The sequence below is a fragment of the Sphaerodactylus townsendi genome, linkage group LG03, assembly GCF_021028975.2.
Source record: "Sphaerodactylus townsendi isolate TG3544 linkage group LG03, MPM_Stown_v2.3, whole genome shotgun sequence".
Taxonomy (NCBI): Eukaryota; Metazoa; Chordata; class Lepidosauria; order Squamata; family Sphaerodactylidae; genus Sphaerodactylus; species Sphaerodactylus townsendi.
Genome location: NC_059427.1, coordinates 151,342,746 through 151,366,014, shown reverse-complemented (window position 1 = coordinate 151,366,014; position 23,269 = coordinate 151,342,746). Strand labels below are relative to the sequence as shown.

General features: G+C 46.7%; 1 protein-coding gene across 1 annotated transcript in view; it reads right to left on the bottom strand.

The window, feature by feature from the left end:
• Positions 1–6,232: 6,232 nt before the first annotated feature.
• The window catches only part of HDAC7 (histone deacetylase 7), a 158,141-nt gene continuing 141,104 nt past the window's right edge, over positions 6,233–23,269 (bottom strand). Inside the window, exons 20-25 of the mRNA XM_048490014.1 lie at positions 18,884–18,981; positions 13,740–13,858; positions 12,521–12,654; positions 10,554–10,638; positions 9,399–9,531; positions 6,233–7,578 (exon numbers count right to left, since the gene is read on the bottom strand). Coding sequence (XP_048345971.1) covers positions 7,533–7,578; positions 9,399–9,531; positions 10,554–10,638; positions 12,521–12,654; positions 13,740–13,858; positions 18,884–18,981 — 615 coding nt within the window. The 3' untranslated portion in view covers positions 6,233–7,532. The remainder of the gene's footprint in view (positions 7,579–9,398; positions 9,532–10,553; positions 10,639–12,520; positions 12,655–13,739; positions 13,859–18,883; positions 18,982–23,269) is intronic.

Here is a 23,269-nt window from a genome sequence, read left to right as displayed (position 1 = left end):
TTTTAAAAACGTGGTTATTGCCCCCAAAATAATAAGTGACGTGTGTGCATATGTAAACAAAGAAACCACCCCCACCCCCCCCGGTTGGTATTCAAGGTGTGTATATGGGGAGCTTACAAACCTACGATGCCATACAAAATGTTAAGCAGGAGGGGTAAACGCATTGAGTGGATGGCCAATTGGTTGCAATAAGGGCTGATTGGATGGAAGAGGAAGGAAATAGGTCAAAGGGCAAAAAGAAGCAGAATAAGAGGGGATGAAAAGGAAACTGGCGGGAGGAATTAGATTTCTCTTCCCTCATGAGTCTCTGTAGCCCTGGCCTGGATAGCCCTAGGCTAGCCTGATCTCATCAGATCTCAGAAACTAAGGAGGGTCAACCCTACAATTCGAAGAAAAGTTTGGATGTATATTCCCCCTTTCTCTCCTGTAAGGAGACTCAAAGGGGCTTACAATCTCATTTCCCTTCCCGCCCTCCCCCCACACAACAAACACCATGTGAGGTGGGTTAGGCTGAGAGAGCTCTGAAGAACTGTGACTAGGGCAAGGTCACCCAGCTGGCATGTGTTGGAGTGCACAAGCTAATCTGCTTCCCCGGATAAGCCTCCACAGTTCAATTGGCAGAGCGAGGAAACAAACCCGGTTCTCCAGATTAGAGTGCACCTGCTCTTAACCACTACATCATGCTGGACAAGATTTCCAAGGATGTCCAGGGTTGTTTTACAGGGGCCAGCAGTGGCAAACCACCTCTGAATGTCTCTTGCCTTGAAAACCCTACCGGGGTCACCAGAAGTTAGGGCTCACCCTCCCCATATGTCTATGCTCTGTATTAATTCACACTCACCCAAGATTCTTAGTTACAATTATTGAGATTAGACCCCTTTTGCCATGGAGTGAGCTTGGACCAATGATTTCCTTTACACCTGATCTATCTTACAGGGTTGTTGTGAAGATACACTGGAGGAAGAGACAGCCACATTCTCTGCTCGGAATTTCTTTCAGAGATGGGTTTTTAACAATGCACCCCAATAACTTGGACAAAGTGAAGTGGTGCTTTGTGAAGAACTGTGGAGCTTAGGGTTGTCTTTGGGCACACTAATTGTGCTGGAAAAAGATATGGTGGTGCCTTGCAAAGGGCTGTTCCTTGTTTTTCTAACAGTCAGTCTTGGACAATAATATGACCCCCCGCCCCCCCCCAAATGAGCAGGGCAGTTTTCCTTGGCAGGAAATGCATTCATGGGGAAGTCTTCATCTGTTGAAATGCTGTCCGTCATGAAGATTTAAAGGCACAATAGCCTTGCCAGGGAAGACAAGTGGTTACTCTTTGAAGCAGGTTCCACTTTGAAATTTACTCAATGGTCTTGGACCATTCATTCCCTCATCATCTAACCCACCTCACAGGGTTGTTGTGAGGATGAAAGAGCAGAAGATCCATGATCACTAGCCTGAACCCCTTAATCAGCCTCCTATATTCTGAATTAGGTCATAGTTCCACAATCAGATTCTCCCTGGCTGGATTATGAGTGTTTCCTTAGCACTGTTCACAAGTGACAGTGAATACATGTGCAATCCACGTTCAGTTTTCTTTACACAAGCACTTCGTAATTCTCATGTTACATTCACCTCAGGTACATTCATTTGTAAACAGAATGCAAGCTGGCTCTTTCTTACAAACAACTGCCCTCAAGAACATATAAGATGTACATGCATGCCCTGTAATGTGCTCTTGGTATCGGGTGTTATGTTACAAATTCCTTGTGAAGTTTTCCTTGGCTAAACTCACCTCCCGCACCCCCTACAATAATAATAGTCAGAGCTGACTTGCTGACAGTTTCCTCCTGAGTAGTCAGCATGTTAATGATATCACAACAGTGAAGGGCCGCAGAGGCCCCAGCTGGGCAATAGCCACTTTTAAACTTTGTAAATAAAGCATGTGTTCTGACCACTTCTGTGAAAATCCCCCTTTTCGCTTCCAATTATGGTTGCTGACAGGCTGCAAGGGAGGGGGCTGCCCCTTTAGCACAAGCTTAATGGAATGTTATTTGTCTCGTAGGGATGCCAACTTCCAGCTGGGGACCCCTGGAATTATATATTATCTCCAGACTGCAGAGATCAGTTCCCCTGGAGAAAATGGATGCTTTGGAGGGTGGATTTTGTGCTCCGTACCGTACCCCACTGAAGTCCATGTTCTCCCCAGGTTCTTCCCCCAAATCTCCCCTTCTTCGACCTGGCTACCCTTCCCCTCCCCCATACCCTGCTGGTAGCCAGGAGGACTTGGGAACCCTATTACCCTGTGATGGTATTTACCTGCATGCCATGAACATAAGAAGAGCCAGGCTGAATCAGACCAAAGCCCCATCCAGTCCAGCATTCTGTTTCACAGTAGCCAGCCAGCTACCTGTAGGATGCCCAGAAGCAGGATGAAAAGCTTCATCAGTTGCCTATTTCCACACCTATACAGGGCAGGACATTATTTTCACTGGGCAACCCTCCACTCATTCTAAAAGTTCTCTGAACTTGTGAGCAGGAGGGGCATGCCCGGTTTTCTGACCTATGTAGTATTCAAGGTGTTTGGGATTGCAACTAGACTTGAATCATGGATAAAAACAAACAAAAAAAGACATATCAGCTTTTTCCAGATTTTTTTTTTTACCGAAAAAAAGAACCCAGGTATATTCAAAAAACCAAATAGGCCTGGGGCCAAACAAGCTGAGTAACAGAGGCATATCTAGGGAAAATGCAGCCCGGTGCAAAATCTGAGCCCCCCCCCCCTCCCGTATGGGTGGCTGCCTTCCCCCATCATGACTAAACAACTTTTTTTGCACCAGGTCTTGAAGTCGGTGTATGGACCTAGGGAGGAGGGATGTGGGGGCAATTTTCCGTCCCCCCACATGACTAAATGGCCGCAGTCCAGGACATTTGACCCCATATGTCCCCCTGGGCGGTACGTCCCTGCTCTCCCGGCATCCTGTAGCTGGGAAGAAATGGAATGTTCTCTGGTGTAGCATCAGCCACTGATGTCACTTCCAGAAAAAAAAAAGTGGATGTGACATGGGCTTCTAGAATTTACAAATACTCTGTGTAGCATCAGCCACTGCATACAGCATTTCTAAATTCTAGATCATCTAATGATGTCACTTCCTGTTTTCACTAAAAGTGATATTAGTATGCTTGTTAGGATTTCGAACCTCCAGGTGGGGGCTGGAGGTCGTCCAGAATTTCAGCTGATCTCCAGATGACAGCCCTGGAGAAAATGGCTGGTTTGCAGGATGGATTCTGTGGACTTATATGCTGCTCTTGCCTCCTCAAACCTTACCCTTCCCAGACTCCACATCCAACAACTCCAGGAATTTCACCGCCTGGACTTAACCTTAGGCACAAAGCTGGTTGTGAGCTGGTTGTTGTTTACATATGTATATGAAGGTTGTTTACAAGCATCATTTTAACAACTGGTTCTGCCAAAGTGGTGTGAACCTGCTGAATCCCAGACTGACCCTCAGCTTTAAAAAACAAACACTTAAAATGTTTAAATCCACATAGATGCTGTTAAGGCACCCCCCCCACCCCCCGGCAGCAGCTTTTTTCCTGAAGTTTAAAGCTGCCAGCCCTTTCCACTGTTTTATTGGTTCAAACCTGCTTGGCATTTTTCACAGGATGCTTATGAAACAGGACCCAAATATATATATGAATCCCACCACTGGAAATATATATATTTCCCCAACATGGGACTCTCCCAAATCAGTGAGACCTTATATGAGAGCCAGCATGGTGTAGTAGCTAAGAGTGGTGGGTTCCAATCTGGAGAACTGGGTTTGATTCCCCACTCCTCCATGTGAGCAGCAGACTCTAATCTAGCAAAGTGGGTTTGATTCTCTACACCTCCATGTGAAGCTTGCTGGGTGACTTTGGGCCAGTCACAGGTCTCTCAAAACTCTCACAGCTCCACCTACCTCACAAGGTGCCTGTGGTGAGGAGGGGAAGGAAAGGCAATTGTAAGCAGATTTAAGACTACTTATAAATATAAAAGGGGCGGGGGGTTAAAAACCACCTCTTCTTGAGTACTAGCCCCTTTTAAGAATTATTACAAAAATAGCACTGGTATTAAGGGTGGATCGGGCGTCGCAGATGCTAAATCCCAGCTTTCAAGTTTATGCGGAAGTCCCTTAATAATTCAGATGCCCTCAAGAGTCACTCTTTGTCCTGCATGCCTTTCTAAAAGTTAACAGGCCACCTGGAAACAATTACAAGGTTGCCAATCTCCTTTTCATCTCACTTCCTGTTGCCGCTGCTCTGGTCCTGTTTTTGAATGATGCAGTCTTTGCCTTTCAGCTCAAGCATCAGGAAGGTTTCTGGTATGGAGTCTGGCTAGAGTGCGGGGTGCGGGGTGGGGAGGAGGGAGCCAGCACCTGAACCCAGCGACCTCTCTGCGCACCAGATCAGTCACCAATGAGTCAAGGTTTAGCACATTTCTTGTTCAATGTTCTGTCTGGCCCAGAAAAATCCCAGGCTGGCCAATCACCCTTGATGATTGCGTTTCCAGAAAACCTTTTAGTCTTGTATAAATCCAGCAAGTCCTGAATCCAGTTGGTTTTATCTTGGCGAATCAACTAAGCATGGGGTATCCCTAATTTTCCCCTACCACAGAGTCACTCCTGGACAGGGAAATACATTTTTTTTGCATAGCCAGAAGTTCCACCCATAAGAGGTTGCCCGCTATGTCTGTGTATCATTCAATGTTCTGAATTAGAAGATGGAATGATCCAATCGCACTCAGTGCAGAGTTGCAACAGGGATACACAGACTTGCATTCAGTGCAGAAATGCAACAGAATTACATTCCGTATGAGTCCCTACTGCAAGTTTGCCTCTTTCCTGCCATAAAGCATTCATAGAACAGCAGCTTATGAAACATCATAAAAGTGGAGCTGTTCATGAAGTAAACCTTTCAGGGGACAAGGAAACACAGTAGTCACGAGGGTCTTTCAATTGATAGTAAATCAATCAAATCAAGAACCAGGATGTTGTAGTAGTTAGTGTCGGACTAATATCTGGGATACTCAGGTTTGAATCCTAACTCATGCCATGGAAGCTTGCTGGGTGAACTTGGACCAGTCACATACTCTCAGCCTAACCTACCTCACAGGGATGTTGTGTGGAAAAAATGGAGAAGAGTAAGTTGCTTTGGGTTCCCACTGGGAAGAAAGGCAAAGTAAAAATAAATAAAAATATATACATACATACATGGGAATGTGGTTCTCTGTGAACCACTAAGTTCACTGAGGTGGATTCCACACAGCACATTTATAAAAAGTTGCAATCGTTATAAATGAACTCGTTTTTCTGTTGGAAAATGAATTCATTTGTAACAATTGTAACTCGTTATAAAAATGCTGTGTGGAATGCATCTGAATCAGGAGCTTGATTTGTAAGGGACAGTGTTTCCAGTGAAGTTTGCTTGTGACCATGTCTGTGCCAAAGTCCTCGGCATCCGTGGTTTCTACCCAGTAGCAACAACAAATTGTTTCTTCATTCCATTCAGAGGCCGCCCTCTCTCAAAACCATTGAGGCAGGCCCTGAACAAAACTGACTCAGTGCAAAAATCAGGTCTGCATCAGGGATCGATGTCACACTCAGGTGTTTGAGGAACAGGACCAGCACCAGAACTGGTGACAGAGTTTGTGTCTCAGCTGGAAAAAAAGGGACACGGCTGGGTTGCGGCAAAGGCTCTATTTACTGGTTGGTTTCAATCCAGCAGTTTCTATACAGTCTGTACAATGCAACCTTCCCTCAGCATGCCCCCAGGCAGTGATGCAGCCCCCCACCCCACCCACCCACAGGCAGTGAGAGTTAGAGTTCTTCGGAACATGACCAAATTTTCCACACACCTGGCTAGGAGAGGAAAACAAAGAGCATTGAAACGTGCTGTAGACCCTTTCAGAGAGTAGCCACGTTGGTCTGCAAGTAGAACAGTTAGATTCGAGTCCAGTAGCACCTAAGAAACCACCAAGATTTTCAGAGCAGAAGCTTTCGAGAGTCAAAGCTCCCTTCAGCAGACCAACATGGTCATCCTGCTGCTGTATAGACCGTTATTTTGAATGCCTCCTACTCATGTGCTGGGAAGGAGATATTGGAGATAATGACTGACCAGTACATGTAGACTATCCAGCAAAATGGAAGCATGTGTTATAGTCGTCTGCAAGGATCTACCGCAGGGGTGTCCAACTCTGGCCCTCCAGATGTTCATGGACTAGGATTCCCATCAGCCTCTGGCAGCAATCAAAGTCCATGAACATCTGGAGGGCCAGAGTTGGACACCCCTGATCTACAATATGCTCTCTTCCTACACACAAGTGCTTTTCGGGGGGAAGGAAATTTGCCATACTGGGGGTAGCCCTTTGACAGGGGAGAATTAACTACCTTTACATAAGGCCATGAAACAGGAAGAGGAAAAGATCTATTTCCAGACTCCCCAGTGGGACAAAGGAAACCACAAGATGTCCTCCAGCTCAGGGGAGAAAGTGGCTGTTAGATATTCTCTCATCCAGAGCAAGGAACATTTGCAGCATGTTTGCCAACATGTTCAAAAGGACTAGAAATGTAGGGTTGTTGATTTTTTTAAAAGGAGCAAAACCAACCTGCCTAAAACAAACAACAATGACTGGAATCCAAATTTTGTTTGGGAAAACAAGGGCAAATTTGTTCATTTCCCTCCTCCCGCCCCACCCCTGTAAGTTTGTTCTTTGGAATAAGGCTGCCTGCTTTGATGGATCAGGGCAAAACCAACCGGCAATAGGCACCCTGGAGTTGTATATGTACATAGAACGCCTTGATGCGGAAGGAATGGTCGCGTCAAAATTCAAAAAGAGGTGCACGTCTTCTTCCCTCATTGTTCTACGGAACGTCAGCGAAGTCTGTGGGGGTCTGTATATAGTGCAAATCAGGGGGATCCTAGACCAGGAATGTAAGGCAGGGACGGCGCTTAGCAGGAAGTGGGCTGCATCGCTGCTTCAAGGTGAGGTCACTTCCTTGACTTGCGAGTTTTGTCTTCTGAAAATTCTCCCCAGGCAAAGCTCAGTTCTTGTGACCCCCTGGGGACATCCTGGGGCAAGGTGACCATGTTTGCTTGGAAAAGAGACTTCAGAGAGGAACATCCTGGCCCCTTCCCTTCAGGATGGTTCTCCTGGACCATCTTTGGTTCTGGAGCGGGGAAGGCACCACCCCAGCATCAGAATACAATTCTCCAGCTTTGCAGTCCAACTCCAGACCACACAGTCCCACCTGGTGCTTTCACAGTCTCTGATTTTTCAACCCAGGCTTCTTCTCAGTGGTTTGGGGCAGCTGCTTGCATAGTGGAGTTCCACGCATGGTGGTTCCTTGGGGCTAAACCCAGATGATCTGCCGCAAACCCGTCTGAATTCTGAGACAGTTTTCTGGCCCTGTGGCTCAGGTTAGCATGGGCTGAGCAGCAGGAGGGAGCCAGGATTCTGGTAAGGGTCACAAGTCTTGTCGGAAGCTGTCAGAGGATGGATTGAGACATCACTGGGTCATGAGTTCCTCTTCTTCCATTGGCTCATCTTGTTGCCTAGCGACACAGGAAACCAAGAAACAAAAATCAGGGAAAATACATCTGGTCAAAGCACAGCTCTTGCAAAACCATATATGCCAACAGTACAGCCAACGAAAGAACAATAGATGGAGGACAGTGTACAACCCCCCCCCCCCAAAAAAAAAAACAAAAAAAAACACCACAAACCCATCACCATACTCTGGGCTGCTAGAAAAACACACTTCAGCATAGATAGTGCAATTTAATATCAATAAAAGCGCAGAAAGGGAAAACACGAAAATATATACAAAGACCTGCTGAACTATTCCTATGCAATATATGTGGCAGCGCTGATATGCAAATACAAACCAAGTCCAATCAAAGACGACATAGGTGTAAATAAGTGAATTAAACACAGTCCAGCGTGGTGTAGTGGTTAAGAGCAGGTGCACTCTAATCTGGAGAACCGGGTTTGATTCTCCACTCTGTCACTTGAGCTGCAAAGGCTTATCTGGGGGACCAGATCAGCTTGTGCACTCCAGCACATGCCAGCTAGGTGACCTTGGGCTAGTCACAGTTCTTCAGCGCTCTCTCAGCCCCACTCACCTCACAGGGTGTTTGTTGTGGGGGGTGGGGGAGGGAAAGGAGATTGTAAGCCCCTTTGAGTCTCCTTACAAGAGGGAAAGGAGGATATCACTCTTCTTCCATGACTCCAAGCATTGCCTTACTACAATCTGTCCAGTAGAGCTCCTGGGCACACCCCTGAGTGTAAGGGAAACTTTGTGTGCGTGTTTTCTTCTCAAAGGAGATTCTTGCGGGTGCTCTCTGAACGATGAAAGGAATGAAGCAGTATATGAAATTCAAACATCCAAATCCATCCAATCCAATGGGGGTCTGTGATCAGCCTGAGATTATCTAGAGTCACCAAAACACCATCGTAAGCCTGGGTTGGTTTTGGTCTGATAAACACATGCATTCCTAAAGGTCAGTGTATAAGCAAAAACAGTGCCTTCAAGCCACAGATTTAAACTTATTTAACAGTTATTTCCTCTCCCCAGGGAACTCTGGGAAATTGTAACAAAACGTCTGATATTGTAACATAATATACAGCTATAACAGCAGGGTGGACTACTGTAACGTGCTGCATTTGGAGCTGCCCCTGAAGACTGTTCAAAACACTCTAACACTAAACACTCTCAACCCAGCATCGCATTGTCCTCTTGCAGGGACCGCAGGTCATATGCATGGGTAATTTCATTTTATCCTCATGACAGCACTGTGAAGTAGGTTAGGCTGAGAGTAATTGGATCAAGGTCACCCCAGTGAGTTTCATAGCAGCAAAGGGATCTGATTTCAAGCCTCCCTCTTATTGACTCAGCTACCCTTATTCACTGTCAAGCTCCAGGGAACAGACACTAGAATCCTGTGTAACTGACTGACAGGTTTGAAACAGTTCCCCTTGCAAACAGATTCTTAAGTGTTCAGGGCCCTTCTGATTTTGATGGTTGCACAAAGAAGAAGGGACTTCAGCCTTCCCTCATGCTATTTTCTTGACCTGAAACTTCCCCTGGGGGTGCTGCTTGCCCTGTTGGGCATCGGGGCTGCATGGATGCCCCATCAACACATGTGCAACATAATACCTACCCAGGGTCAATTTGGGTTGCAGAAACAGTACAGGAGAAAGGCTGGATTCATTGCAGTGGGACGTGTGGCCAACTGTCCAAATATCAGGGCAGGAAACTGAGCCCCAAATAGTGAAAAATGGCCCTATGTAGCTCCCACAACAGACAGCCTGGACTCCATCTCATCCTAGGCCGTTTCGACAGCCTGGCTGGTTGAAAGAAGAGTCCCCTCACCGTTTCTCGGTCATCACGGAAAGCGAGGCCAGCGCCGTCACGGTCTCCACCTCCTCTGTGTCGCGATGCTGTGCTTCCAGGAATGAGTAGCCCACAGTGGGGGCAAAACGCCGCACAGAGCTCCAGTACTGACCTGGAATTAGAAAGGCAGTTTAGTGGCAGGGCAGAACTGGACCCAACTCACTCCCAGGGTGTCCATGATTGTGCCATTTTTTTCTCCTGCCCTTCCTTGTCTAGCGCTTTCTTATTTTACCTTCCCAACAACCCAGGGAGAGAGCGCGGTGGACAGAATTGTGGGCTAGGACCTGGAGGAACCCAGGTTCGAATCCCCACATCTACCTCAGAAGGTCGCTGGCCTGTTGGCCCATCTGTTCGCCCATCACAAATGCTCAACCTGGCCTACATCTCCAGGTGATGTCATAGGTGATGTAAAGGACCCCCTGCCTGAGAACTTGAAGAGCTGCTGTCAATCAGAGCAGGCGATATTGACCTTGATGGACCAAGGGGCAGACTCACTGGAAGGCAGCTTCATGTGCTCTGAAAATTAGTTGGGTTGGATCCTACTAATGTTTTCAGCTAAAAGTGCAGCCTTTCTGGCAAAAGAGACAAGCTTTGCCCTGAGTGAAGTGGCAGGATCCAACCCGTTGCCCCTCCACCCCACCTCACCATTCATGCAGCGGGCCCTGCCAGCCTAGACACGACCCCTCCTGAATTAGATGAATGCACTTTTCTTCAAACTCTCGAATACCAAAAAAGATCCTGAGGGTAAAAGTGAGGGAAAGTACCAGTTTTTGGCCCTACCCGCCTATCTCCCACCAAATGCTATAAGAAGAGGAAGAAGACGAAGATGATGAAGAAGAAAGAGTTTGGATTTGTACCCCACATTTCTCTCCTGAAGGAGACTCAAAGTGGCTTACAAGCTCCTTTCCCTTCCTCTCCCCACAACAGTAGGTGGGCCTGAGAGAGTTCCAAAGAACTGTGACCAGCAGGAATGTAGGAGTGCGGAAACACATCAGATTCACCAGATAAGCCTCCACCACTCAGGTGGAGGAGTGGGGAATCAAACCCGGTTCTCCCGATTAGAATCCATCCGCTCTTAACCACTACCCCACGCTGGCTCTGAAAATTAGTTGGGCTGGTTGCCTCCCCACTTACTTTGCACCTGGATGACTTTCTCCAAAGAGCGCACTGCATTCGCATTGGGTTTCTGCTGCAGGGTCTCCTCTGGAAGGGGTTCCAGCTGTGGAATGTAAGACAGGATGGCTCAGAGTGTACCCTGCAGAATCTACCAGGTGAGACGCGAATCATGAGCAGCATCTCACAAGGGACCTAGACCAGTGATGGCGAACATTTTCGAGACCGAGTGCCCAAATTGCAACCCAAAACCCACTTATTTATCGCAAAGTGCCAACACGGCAATTTAACCTGAATGCTGAGGTTTTAGTTTAGAAAAAAATAGTTGGCACCGAGGTGCGTGTTACTCGGGAGTAAAATTGGTGGTAGTCAGTGGCTTTGCTTTGAAGCAACCACACAACTCTTCCAATGGGTGAATCATGACCCTGGGAGGGTTTACTCAGAAGCAAGCCCTATTGCCAGCAACTGAGATTACTCCCAGGTAAAGGATTGCGCTTTAGTTCTTTGCATGAAAATCAGTGGGGTTTAACAGCGCTTAACAGGGTTACCTACACTGCTTCCCCAAAACTAGGTTTAATGCTAATAATCGAGCCCAGCAGCCCAGGCCAGCCTAGATGTGTGTGTGTGTGTGGGGGGGGGGGGACTTGGTTTGCGGGTGCCCATAAAGAGGGCTCTGAGTGCCACCTCTGGCACCCGTGCCATAGGTTCGCCACCACTGACCTAGGCGGTAATTCGAGGATGTGGGTTTGATCGCAGAAGAAAACAAAGGATTTTGGGCCGGTGATGGTTACTTCTCAGAAATGGTCTGCCTACAGGTTGCTTCCACACGGCGGCTTTACTCTAGTTACATCCCCCACCCTTCACACACACATATTGTATTTTTCTTTCTTCTGGGCTTCTGTGTGATGCTATCTTACAGTGGCCCACCTTCTGGCTTTCCCCGTGCCTTGCTTCATTTCCCCCCAAAGCTGTTGTGGGATAATCTTTCTGGAATATTATATTCAAAGCGCATTTGGGCTCAGTGTGGACAGAAAAAGTGTGGGTCTTCCTACCCACTTGCAGGGAGTGCCACTTCTCTCCCCTCTCCCTCCACTTCCCCCATCCAGCCACTGGCAGGCTTCTTGCTATTTTTTAAAACAGTAGCTTTATCCTAAATTTTTCATTATGGGCATTATGGACCAAGTCATAGTGAAGGATCTCTGCCTGAGAACTGGGAGAGCAGCTGCCAATCAGAGTAGGAGATATTGGCCTGGATGGACCAAGGATCTGACTCAGTTGAAGTCAAGATATGATCCTTACTTTCAACCCCTAACAGCAACCTGCCCACCACATTTGGGACCATCTGGGTCCTCCAGAGGGAGCCCCATGTAAAGTTCATTACAGTCGTCTAACTTGAATGTGCTTAAGAGCATGGACCAGCATGGGCAAATCACGTCATTATTTAGTACAGAACTTGTTCCGCTATAAACTTCTGTGGCTGCAACGCTGAGATTTGTTTCCAGTTTTAGTCCAAGGAAAGAAAGGGCATCAGTTAGAAGTCTTGGAAAATGATGGGATGAAATGATCAACTTAGACTGGGAAAACTAGAATTTCAATTTGTTTTCCACCAGAGCCACCTAACCTATTTCAAGGATTTTTTTTAAAGCTCAGGCTCTCTTCATTTCCTTGGAGAAAGGGCAAGATGATAATGTGATTGACAGACTTCAGTCAATTTAATGTGGGCTCTTCTTTTGGGGAAAGTGGTTTTTTTTAAAATTTCAATTTTAACTGATGTCTCCTGAATCACTATTAAAACTTGGCAAGCTCTCGTACTATTCACACAAATCCTAAAAGTAAACTTTGCATGTGGATGCAGGTTGTGCTTACTCAAGAATGAGGAAGAGGCATGTATTCAGAAACACTCTGCTCTGCGTTATCCTCTCGCATGGCTTACAGAGAAGTCCCACCCTTGAATAAATATCGGACGTGCCCAGTTCCAACAGGCTCACCTCATTGCCCAGCAAAGCAGAAACGCAGACTTCTGAAGCATCACAGATGGCTGTCAAGTCATGACCACCCTCCAAGGCGAGGACAACAGCTCCTCCAGCCACTGTCATCAGCTGCCTGGTCATGAAGCCAAAACCTGCAGAGAGAGCCAAGGGAAATGGAAGCACTGGACTTCAAGGCACTGGGAGAGGAATCCTTAGGCCATCAACCTGGCCCATCACCTCCTCTAGCCACACCCCTGTTGAACAGACCCAGGATGCCAATTTGCACTATCTTCCCAGCTGCACCTACACACCCGTTCACAAAAGGACCTTGGAAGCTTAACCTTCAGTCTACTTCGTTCGTCCAGATAAACTGTGTGCATGCAACCATGGCTCATCTGAACACTTCCATACGCATTCAGATCTAGATGGAGCTCGGCCTCCCTCCCTCCGTATTCTACCCCAGTCTTCCTCGACAAGTTGGGCTCAGGGCGGCTTCCAATAAAAATTCACAACAATTAAAATCGTTGGCCCTATTGTTCACTTCTCAGAGCCCTTCGGGGGTGGAGGGGTGGGCTTGTATATTGTGATGCTTATTGATGTTTGCTAGTATTGATATTACTGATATTGATGTTGTTACTTATACTATTGTTGTGATCCGCCCTGAGCCCTTCGGGGGAGGGCGGGATATAAATTGAATAAACTAAACTAAACATAACATTAAACAACCACTTAATAGAACCTGATGGCGCTTTAAACAACAAGGGTGACTAATGAGAAAAGAAAGGGCAGGCCAATTAAAATGCTAATAGGAGAAGGGAAAGAATATCAATAGATTATGGGGAAAGGAAAGGGCAAAGAGGAAGGGGGCTAGCAAGATGTAAACCATCACTGTCTGCAGTCATGGGTATTGGAACATCTCAGCCTTGCAGGCTCTGCAGAATTGCATCAGGTCCCACAAGCAATTGTACTGAAGCAGGCATTCAAGAAACAAACCTGAGCTGCAATGAACTTGTTTAATTTTCCAAGACACGTTTTGATTGCCAAGGTTCTGGGTTGGGTCCAGAAAAGCTAAACTCTCCTACCAACTGCTCCGCTGAAACTCTTCTCTGTCCAATGAGCATCCTCCCTCCCCAATAACAACTTGGTGCTATTAGACGATTCCGCTATGCTTTTGTAAGAAGACATTGATGGATTCCCTTGCCAGCCAGTACCCTAACAACAGCAAAAAACAGCATACATTTAGCTGAAACCTTGTAGCCTCCTAGGGGGGGAGGGTGGCCGTCAGCTGCATCAAAGCCCGCGGACACCAGGACCACATCTGGTGAGAACTCATGGGCAATCGGCATCACAACCGTCCTACAAAGCGGGGAAAGAAAAAAGAACCAGGTTGAGGTGCCTTGCTGGTAATTGGCTGGAATTCTGAACACTTCTGGTTTCCTGTCCTGGCACCATCCACTAACTTTATGATCAAAACACATCAAACGGCCTTACTCTGAATCAGACCAACAATCCATCAAGATCAGTATTGTCTACTCAGACTGGCAGCAGCTCTCCAGGGTCTCACGCAGAGGTCTTTCATGTCAGCTACTACCTGGACCTTGAAGGTAGAGATGCTGGGAATTGAACCTGGGACCTCTCGCATGTTAAGCAGATGTTCTGCCCTTGAGCTCTGGGCTCTTCTCTCTTTCGCTTCTAGACACACCATTGGATAATCTGTGTTTGCAGAACTGACTGTTTATACTGAGGCTGTGATTAGGATTAGAGTTTAGAGAAGAAGAGTTGAGTTTGGATTTATACCCTGCCTTTCTCTCCTGTAAGGAGACTCAAGGCCGCTTACGAACTCCTTTCCCTTTCTCTCCCTACAACAGACACCTTGTGAGGTAGGTGGGGCTGAGAGAGTTCTGAACAAACTGTGATTACCCCAAAGGTCACCCAGCAGGAATGTGTAGGAGTGGGGAAACAAATCTGGTTCACCAGATAAGAGTTCCCTCCTCATGTGGAGGAGTGGGGAATCAAACCTGGTTCTCTAAATCAAAAACATGATCCTGGGAATGGAATTCTGCTTCCTTGAGTCCAAACTACATGATATAATTTTTTAATGAGTCAGACTTGCTTTCCTCATAGCCAAACAACGTCTGAAGGGAGCTAATTTTTCAAGCACCACAGAGGCCCAGGTGGGATCTGGACCACAGTGCATGGGACAAAGCGGCTCCTCTGCCTAATTTCTTGAGTGAAAACAGCCCCGGGGGTGCCTTCTGCCCTCACACAGGGCTGTACATATAGCGCTGACAAGACATAAATTGCTCCCTCCAGCCATTGCTTCTTTGTAAAGGGGCATGTGTGGGGCCTGGGGCCTGCAGAGGTGCTTTGTCCCACCACCCAGTGCTGTAGGCCTGATCTGAATGGGGCCCCTCTGGCACTTGGAAAATTAGTTATTCACAACTGCCATAGGGGAACTGCCATGGGAAAGCAAGTTAAAGTACGCACTGTGCATTTTGGACCTGAGAATCACAGCTTCATTTGTTTGATAGCAAGCGCCAGCCCATACAACTGCTAACACCTGCGTCTCAGCAAGAGTGGCAGACTGCAGATGAAATAAATGAAGAGAGTATGGGTAAGATCTTGTGAAATCCCAGAAACCAGAGGGGTTGCCGAATAAGATTGGAAAGGGTCAGAATGCGCAGTTTAATTCCCCCACCCTCCTCTTCTTGATTGCTGGAAAAATGGAAGTTTAGCAAAACCTGTAAATTTGCTTTACAATAAACCCAGATGAACAACTCCTGTGGTAATTGGTCTGAGACCTTTGCTGTTGTAACGTTCAGGCCTCTGATTTTTTAAAAAAAATTCTCACAAGCTTTCAGCAATTAAGTTTTTATGTAGGCTGTAGCAGATTAGTTCCCTCAGTAAATTGTTTTGTTTCCCCCCACTTGATCTTTAATAGCCCCTAAATTCATTGAATGTTGTTTATATGTTGGGGTTTTTTTTTTAAGTTGTTGCCAAAACAGAAACACTTTTCAAAATTTTAAATGTAAGGTGTTGTCCCCCCCTCCTATTAATGCTATTCCTGATAATTTTAGTAGATTTAGAAAAATTGTGGCCCACTTTGACAAACTTACGGATGCAAGGAAAGACATCAAATAATCAGTGGAGGTTTCTTTCAGAAAGAAAGATTAATTCATTAATCAGGTCAAAGGAGGATAGCGATTTGCTCTCTGTTTTCCTCCAGAAGAAAACCAGTGTTAAAAACATTTAAATGAATAAAAAATAGACAACAACCATTTATTTAGTCTGTGGGTATAGATTTTGTCAATGGGTAGCCCAGACTAGACAGCCCTTCATCGATCTCAGGAACTCAGCAGGCTTGGTTTTGGTTAATATTTGGATGAGAAACCGCCAAGGAAGTTCAGGGCTCAAACTGCCTCTGCTCATCTCTTGCCCAGAAAACCCTAAAGGATTGACACATGTCAACTGCAATTGACAACACTTTCCCCCAGATCCCTGCATATACATAGCCCTGGGATTTATTGAGGTTCTGCTTCTCTGTTATCTTTTAGATCTCCTTGTATGATTCAAAGTTCCCTAGTGCAGAATTCACAGAATTCTAGAGTAAGAACCCCTCTTCTAGGTAGTGTAGTCCAACTACCTGTCAATGCTTGAAATCTAAAGATGAAACATCTCCAACACCCGGGTGCCTGGACTCTGCCTAAAGGCTTGCTTATGAAGCAGAGCTCCCCTTTTCCCCAAGGTCCCTTCTACACACGCAGAATAATGCACTTTCAATCCACTTTCACAATTGTTTGCAAGTGGATTTTGCTATTCCACACAGCTTCAAAGTGGATTGAAAGTACATTACTCTGCACGTGCGGAAAGGGCCCAAGGTCCTACTGCTGAACCGTCAGGAAACGTCTTCTGAAATGAAATCAGGCCTCCTGAAACTTAAGCCTGTTCATTTCCTCCCCTTTTAGCCTGCCAGTTCCTTATCTTCTCATACCGCAGCTTGCTTTCCAGAGCTGTTTTCATGCCCTGCAAGCTCCCCTGGGAGCCAGTGGCCCAGAGACCTCATTTCCATGGGGAGGCTGTTCTCCAGCACTCCCCATGAAACAAAGAGAGCTAGGAGATTTATTTATTTATTTATTTATTTTATTAAACTTATAGGCCGCCTATCCCCGAAGGGCTCAAGGCGGCTTCCAACATGGCTGTTACATAGACAGCAATCAACAACATAAAATACTAAAATCATTAAAACCTAAGAACTAAGCAGCAGTTTACTACAGAACTATACAGATTTGGCCCCATTCCCAGCAATGCCAAGGGTAACCGGCTCTGATTCTTTCAAGCCACCCTGTCGTGAAAGCCTTTTTCCCAGCATTCTTGTCCAAAGGGCTCGACAGGCTCGTGATCTTGGCCACTGGAATAAAATTCCCAGCCTTCTCCCGAAGACCATCCATCAGCTGGGTCACGCTTGGCAAGCAACTCAAAGAGGCACGAGATCCTCTGGGCCTGGGAGTTGCGTTTCTGTGAGCAGCAAGGAGGGGTGGTGGTGGTGGTGGGGAGAATCCTATTTATAGAGTTCTTTCATGTGCAATCAAAGCACATGTGTCGGGCAGCTGTGGGAGTGGGGGCCTCTTGCCAAAGCCCATATTTGGCACGGATCAGGTTTGCAATTCCAAACGGGGCCTTCGGCCAAGCGCAGAGCTCTCATTAACCTCGTTCATGGGGCCTGAGCCCTGAGGGGCTGGCCACGTGGCAGAGTGAACGTCCAAGCCCCCCTCCCCACGCTTTCTGCAGCACTGCTACCCCTTCTTCAACCACAAAGGTAACCTGAAAAGCTGTAGCCCACATGGGATGCCCCAAGCTTTGTTGGGAACTTTGGCTTAGGGAGGAGCCACAATATGGCTCCTCCCACGTGGCCCAAAAATATCTTACCAGTCTCACCCTCTGACAGGGACAGAGCGAGGGGGAAGTGTGCCTGGTGTGTGCCCGCGCACGTGCCACTCCAAACCCTTGGAACGCCCCGCCCCAACCCCGTGGGGGCACCCACCTGGTGCATTGTGCATCCCCTTTCCCCCTTGGTGCTACGCCTCTGCCCTCTGACATTCACAGTTTCATTCTGCTGTTCTTCAAAGGCACTGTGCATGATCCTTCCATTCTCCATTTTACATTCACAACAATCCTATGAGAAAGGCTGAGAAACAGCTGAGGCCCTAAGAGCGAATGTCACACAGCTATGGCAATTTGAATCTGCCTCTCTCCAGCCTTAATCTGTCATTTCAAACTCCTCAGTGTAGGAACAAATCCTTGTTGCATGTTGGGCTGAACTCTGGATGAGGACTTGAGGTTTTGTAGGTTTCTGTCCAGTGCTGGGTGGGGCGGGGCAGGACCCTGGCAGTTTTAGCAGAGGCATGCATGCAGCCAGCCACAATCCAGGGCGAAGAGAGATTTGCAGGATGACTTTCATCATGTTCACTTGGAAGCAAGACCTCCTGGATTCAATCCAACTCATTCCCAAATACAAATTCTTAGTACTGCAGCATTAGGCATCTCACCCTGACCTTCAATTCAGCCCCACCCTCTTAACTTAATCTTGTTTGAAGAAAGTGGAAAGCCGAAGAAACTAGACTGTAGTATTTCATGTTTGGATTCCTTCAGATAAAAATTCCTAGGTGAGTGAAGGAAGCAAACGCCTCACACTGCCACCTTGCAAGGCGTAGCTGTTAGATGTAAGGCTCAAGGTTCTGATCTAGGCATTTCTGATTTAACTTGGCTGCGAAGCAGCCCAAAATTGCTTTGCAACACTTCATGCAGCTTTGCTAACAGTACAGGCTGATAACTAGCACAAGAGAACTTGCAAAGAGGTCCTGTAAAATTTAAATTTGGCTGGCAGGAGGAATTGGCTTGCAAAGTGTGTCCCCCCCTCCCTTTCACTTGTACATTTTAGATTTTAAGCCTCTCAAAGCATAGACCTTTCTTCTGTTCTGCAAAAACATGTGTATGCTGATCAGTCTGTCCAGAGAATGGAGGCTCTTCAAAGCTAGGCTCCCTCACACAGAATATCTTATGAAGGGATCTTTGATTCTTGAAAGCCTACACCCTGGAAATCTTGTTCTTTCTGAAAGTGTCGCTGGATTCGAATCCCACTCCTCCCTTACATAGATCAATTTATGCGACAACAACAACAGCGATACTGTGTTAACAGCGCAAAGGAAATGGAAGCCGCATTCAGCCAGCTGTGAGCAGGAAATGCCTAAATGCATTGGAACCTTTCCACTTTCGTCCCTTTCTTTTCGGTATAATGAAAGCGGACCGAGGAAAGTGCAAATGAACAAAACTCAGCGGGAGAAATATGGGCTCAGCGGTCAAGGCTCGAAAGGGAAAACCTACCGGAAAGCAGCCAAGTACTCGGGGTCACCCATGGGTGGCTCAAGGCCACCTGTCCAAGCCACGTTGATGGTGAAGCCCTCGCCAGCACCAGAGCCCACCTGAAAGAAAGAAACAGAAGCCACTTAAGTGAGACTTGTTCAGTTCCGTTCACAAAAAGTCCTTAGAGAGAAGCCAGGCTTTGAAAGTTGCCCTCGTTACGTTCAGCTACTATGACATGTCAGATATAATCACTGCTAAATACCCTGAGCAGTGGTCTTCAGCCCACAGGTTGGGACACCCAGGATAGTTGTACAGCCCCACTCACTGCATCATGAGCCTGCACACGACATTTTGTTGCTGCTTTTTGGAAGTAGCAAATGGAGTGCAAGGGCTCCATGCCTCCTTCCTCTCTTCACCAGGTTAGGAGGAGCAAGAAAGTAAGGTGGGATCCCGCAGCGGTGCAAAAGATTCCCCTTTAGCACAGACTGGCTCTAAAGCCTCTGGCATCACTGTTCTTGGTCACATGGGTGATATCATTAGACTTCCTGTCATGTGTTCAGTAGGGCTCCTGCTGTGGTCTTGGGGGGAGGGAGGGGTACGTTAAGGTTGAGCCCCAGGAGCAGAAATGGTGAAGACAGGGTCGAGGTTCTCAAGTGATTGGATCACACATCCCATCCACCACTCTGCACAACCGTTGCCTCTCCAGTTGCTATTTGCTCTCTTTAGGGCTTTTTTGATACAGGAAACTACATTCTCTTACCTGTTATTTTTGATTTGTTGGGGCCAGAAAAAATGACTATTGCATGGGGATTTATGATGGCTGTCAACGCAATAAGTGCTTTTGGTCCTACTTTTGCAGGTGAAATGTATGACTTGTTTGGAAAGTACAACATTGGTTTTATAGTAACTGGAATTTGCTTTGTTGGGAACTACCATTCTTGCTTTTATTCCTTGGCTGACAGATAGAGCAAAACAATCAAAGGAAAGCTATCTGTGTGTGAAGTAAGAAAGACCATCCTTCCTTGGCAATCACCAAGTTCTTCATTAGGGAATGTAAGTTCCTCATTTATGGAATCACAACATGTTTCTCTGGAAGGTTCTAAATAACCTAGTTACCAGTATGATAGGGGAAGAAAGACCACTCTCCCCTCAAGAAGGGCATTTATATGTTTACAGGCATTCCATAGTTGTATCTTTCATTTATGATAAGTCTGAAGGGCATAAAAATTGCAATGTTACAACTGGGAGGAAAATGTATTGAGCTGGCTTTAATGGATCCCTGGCAAGTAGGAAGCTGCATATCAAATGCCCTTGATGGTGGGCAAGGGAATGGGGTTACTATTAGCATGTCAAAGGTTACTGCTGGCATGCCAAGAGGTCTCAGATAGATAATCTGTGGCAGGCATGGTTGGATGGTGATGGCCCATCATACTAGCAGGCAGACCTGGGGATGGAGGGAAAGCAAACTCTTTGTAATTGTTATGGAAACCCTGCAATCCACCTAGACTACTTTTGTGTATCACTGATGCTACAGGCACTACCAGTTGCAGAACCACTAACCTAGACCAACAGGAGTGCTTCCTAACAATACACACTGATGTTCACACCAAATGTATTTTGAGATCCCAAGAATCTGATATAATGTCACAGTAAACAGATGATACTGGTTACTGAAATAGGGTAACAGTACTGTGGCCGCAGACCTCCTGCCCTCCCCGGTCTTGCTCAGCCCAGGGTAGATTGCCAGGTAGCTGGAGTGGAGCGGCAGGGCAAGTCCGAGGCGGGGGTCACCCTTGGACTCCAACACAGGGGGAAGGAGGAGGAGTGTGGGGGTGATTTTCCGCCCCCCACGGGGTTAAATGGCCACCACCCGCGGACATTTGACCCCATATATCCCCTGGGCGGTAGGCCCCTGCAGTACCCTCAAAACATTTCACTTAGAGATGCTGTTTTCAAAATTCCCTGCTCCTGGTGATTGCACCACCATATCTCGCATAGTGGGTGTCCAAACATTAATGTTTTTGCTTTTTTAAAAAGCACCTTTCCTGTTTCACAGAACAATCCCTGTGCTTTGCTGTGACAAAAATTGGGACAACTGAAGAATCGTGTGCATCTTGAGACATCTTACTGTGCAAAGGGAACATTAAAAGAAGATGCATCTGCTGGACACATTGAAGGAATTAAAGAGCCACATTCGTAGGGACTGTCTTGCTCTTTCTCTCTATTGTAGAAGACCGTTTTCTAATGTTCTGTCACACTTCAAAGTGAGCAACAAGTGGAGCCCTGGATGGAACAATACAGAGAAGAAGGCTGAGCTCTGCAGATAAGAGAAGGCTTGTGTACTCCATGGCTGTAGGTCACCACTGGCAGGAAGCAAGTCAACCCTCCCACCAATGGTGACACCCCCTCCCCACAGCCAAGTGCATCCACTTAAGTTTCTCCCTTCTGGTTTACAAGTCTCTTTCATGGGAAACAGTAACATGCTGCACTGACATACACACATCAGAAGTACAGACAAAGCTTGCTGGCCAATTGGAAGAGGTCCACCTGTAATGGCAAGCACCCAAAAGACCTATCTGACACCACATGATTCACGTGGCACCCCTTCCAAGTCCAAGTCTAGGTGCAGCTAATGCGCTTTCAAGCCTTTCACAGGTTGGGGTTCACAGGTCTGAAGAACCATCACTTTCCATATGCATCTGTGCATCTGATAGGCACGACATGCCTGGTACTGACCAGAACCTGAGTTTTTTCCATTGTAGCCCCCCCCACTTTGTGGAATGGGCAGTCTGAAAATGTGATGGGGAGTCCCTTCATTGGAGATTTTCTGGAGACACTCCAAGGCTTGTCCTATGTACCAGGGCTCTTGATGGGGAGTGAAATGGGGAGTGGAGTGGTGGGGAGTGATTTGGTTTTAATAGGTACTTGTAAGCTGCCGTGAGTCAAAAGGAAAGCTGGGGTGTAAATGTTGGAAGGGAGGGAGGGAGGGAGGGAGGGAGGAAGGAAGGAAGGAAGGAGGGAAGGAGGGAAGGAAGGAAGGAAGGAAAGAAGGGAGGGAGGAAGGGAGGGAGGGAGTCTATTCAAAGGTGGGTTTTGGAGCATGGGCTTTTTTTTCCAGAGACTTCAGGAACTTCACCTACATTTCATCACAATGTTTTATGTGAGGCTTGAACCTGCATAAGAGGCATTTAAGAAAGGTAAGAAAACTTTTGTCAGGCAGCAAGAGCCGACATTACTTACCAGAAGATGTGTGTGGAGGGCGATGCCTTTACATCACGTGGTCAGGGTTAGTTTCATGCTGCTTAATAAAACATTGTTTCACTCAGCCCCCTTCCGCACATGCAGAATAATGCACGTTCAGTTCACTTTCACAATTGTTTCCAAGTGGATTTTGCTATTCTGCATAGTAAAATCCAGCTTCAAAGTACATTGAAAGTGGATTGAAAGTGCATTCTTCTGCATGTGCGGAAGGGGCCTCTGTCTCTCTCTACACATAAAAGTATGTCGATTTCTTTCTTCCTCTCTACAAGAAGAATCTGATTAAGGTCAGACGGTGGAGGTTGAGGGTGGGCTATTGTCCTTTCAGCTTGAAGGAGAAGACGCTAGAGGACTGTGCTCTGTGCTTAGGTTTTGTTTTTTGCTCTTTGGGAGTCGTTTTAAGTGTCCCTTGTTAGTTCTGTTTTGCTCTTGGTGGTTTTTTGCATGATGTGGTTGTTTAATTTAATTTTAGCAGCTGTCCCTCCCTCCCCTTTTCCCTCCCTGTCTCGTTAATTAGACTAGGGAATTCTACTGGAGAAGAGGAGAGGAAATCAGTTTAGATATTCTTTTTGTAGTTAGTCCTCATGTATATATGTTAGATGTTTGAAATTTCTGTGCTGAATGACAAAGTTTTTATGCTCACTGTGCATAGATTTTAGGTGTTTACAATTTTAACCTGTAAAAATTTCTACGTACTGCTTAACTTAATAGGTCACAAAAAGAGAACGTTTACATTGTAAGCAATGTAGGATGGATGATTTGGTGACTTCCCAGTTGGCAACTAAAATCAGGTTTCGGTGTTTAGACAACAGCTTGTTATCTTTGACTAAACCTGTCACGGAGTCTCCCAATCCAAGGCATGTCAACTCTGCTACTTCTATGCTAAAGACCAGACTGGGCCAGGATGGGGGGAACCTCTAGCCCAGGGGTAGGGAACCTGCGGCTCTCCAGATGTTCAGGAACTACAATTCCCATCAGCCTCTGTCAGCATGGCCAATTGGCCATGCTGGTAGGAAACTGATAGGGAAACAATTCCTAATTTTATCAGAAGGCTGGGACCTCCTACTCCCCTAACAACTGATAATCTTAGGCACAGGTGTCAAACTCGTGGCCCTCCAGATGTTATGGACTACAGTTCACATCATCCCC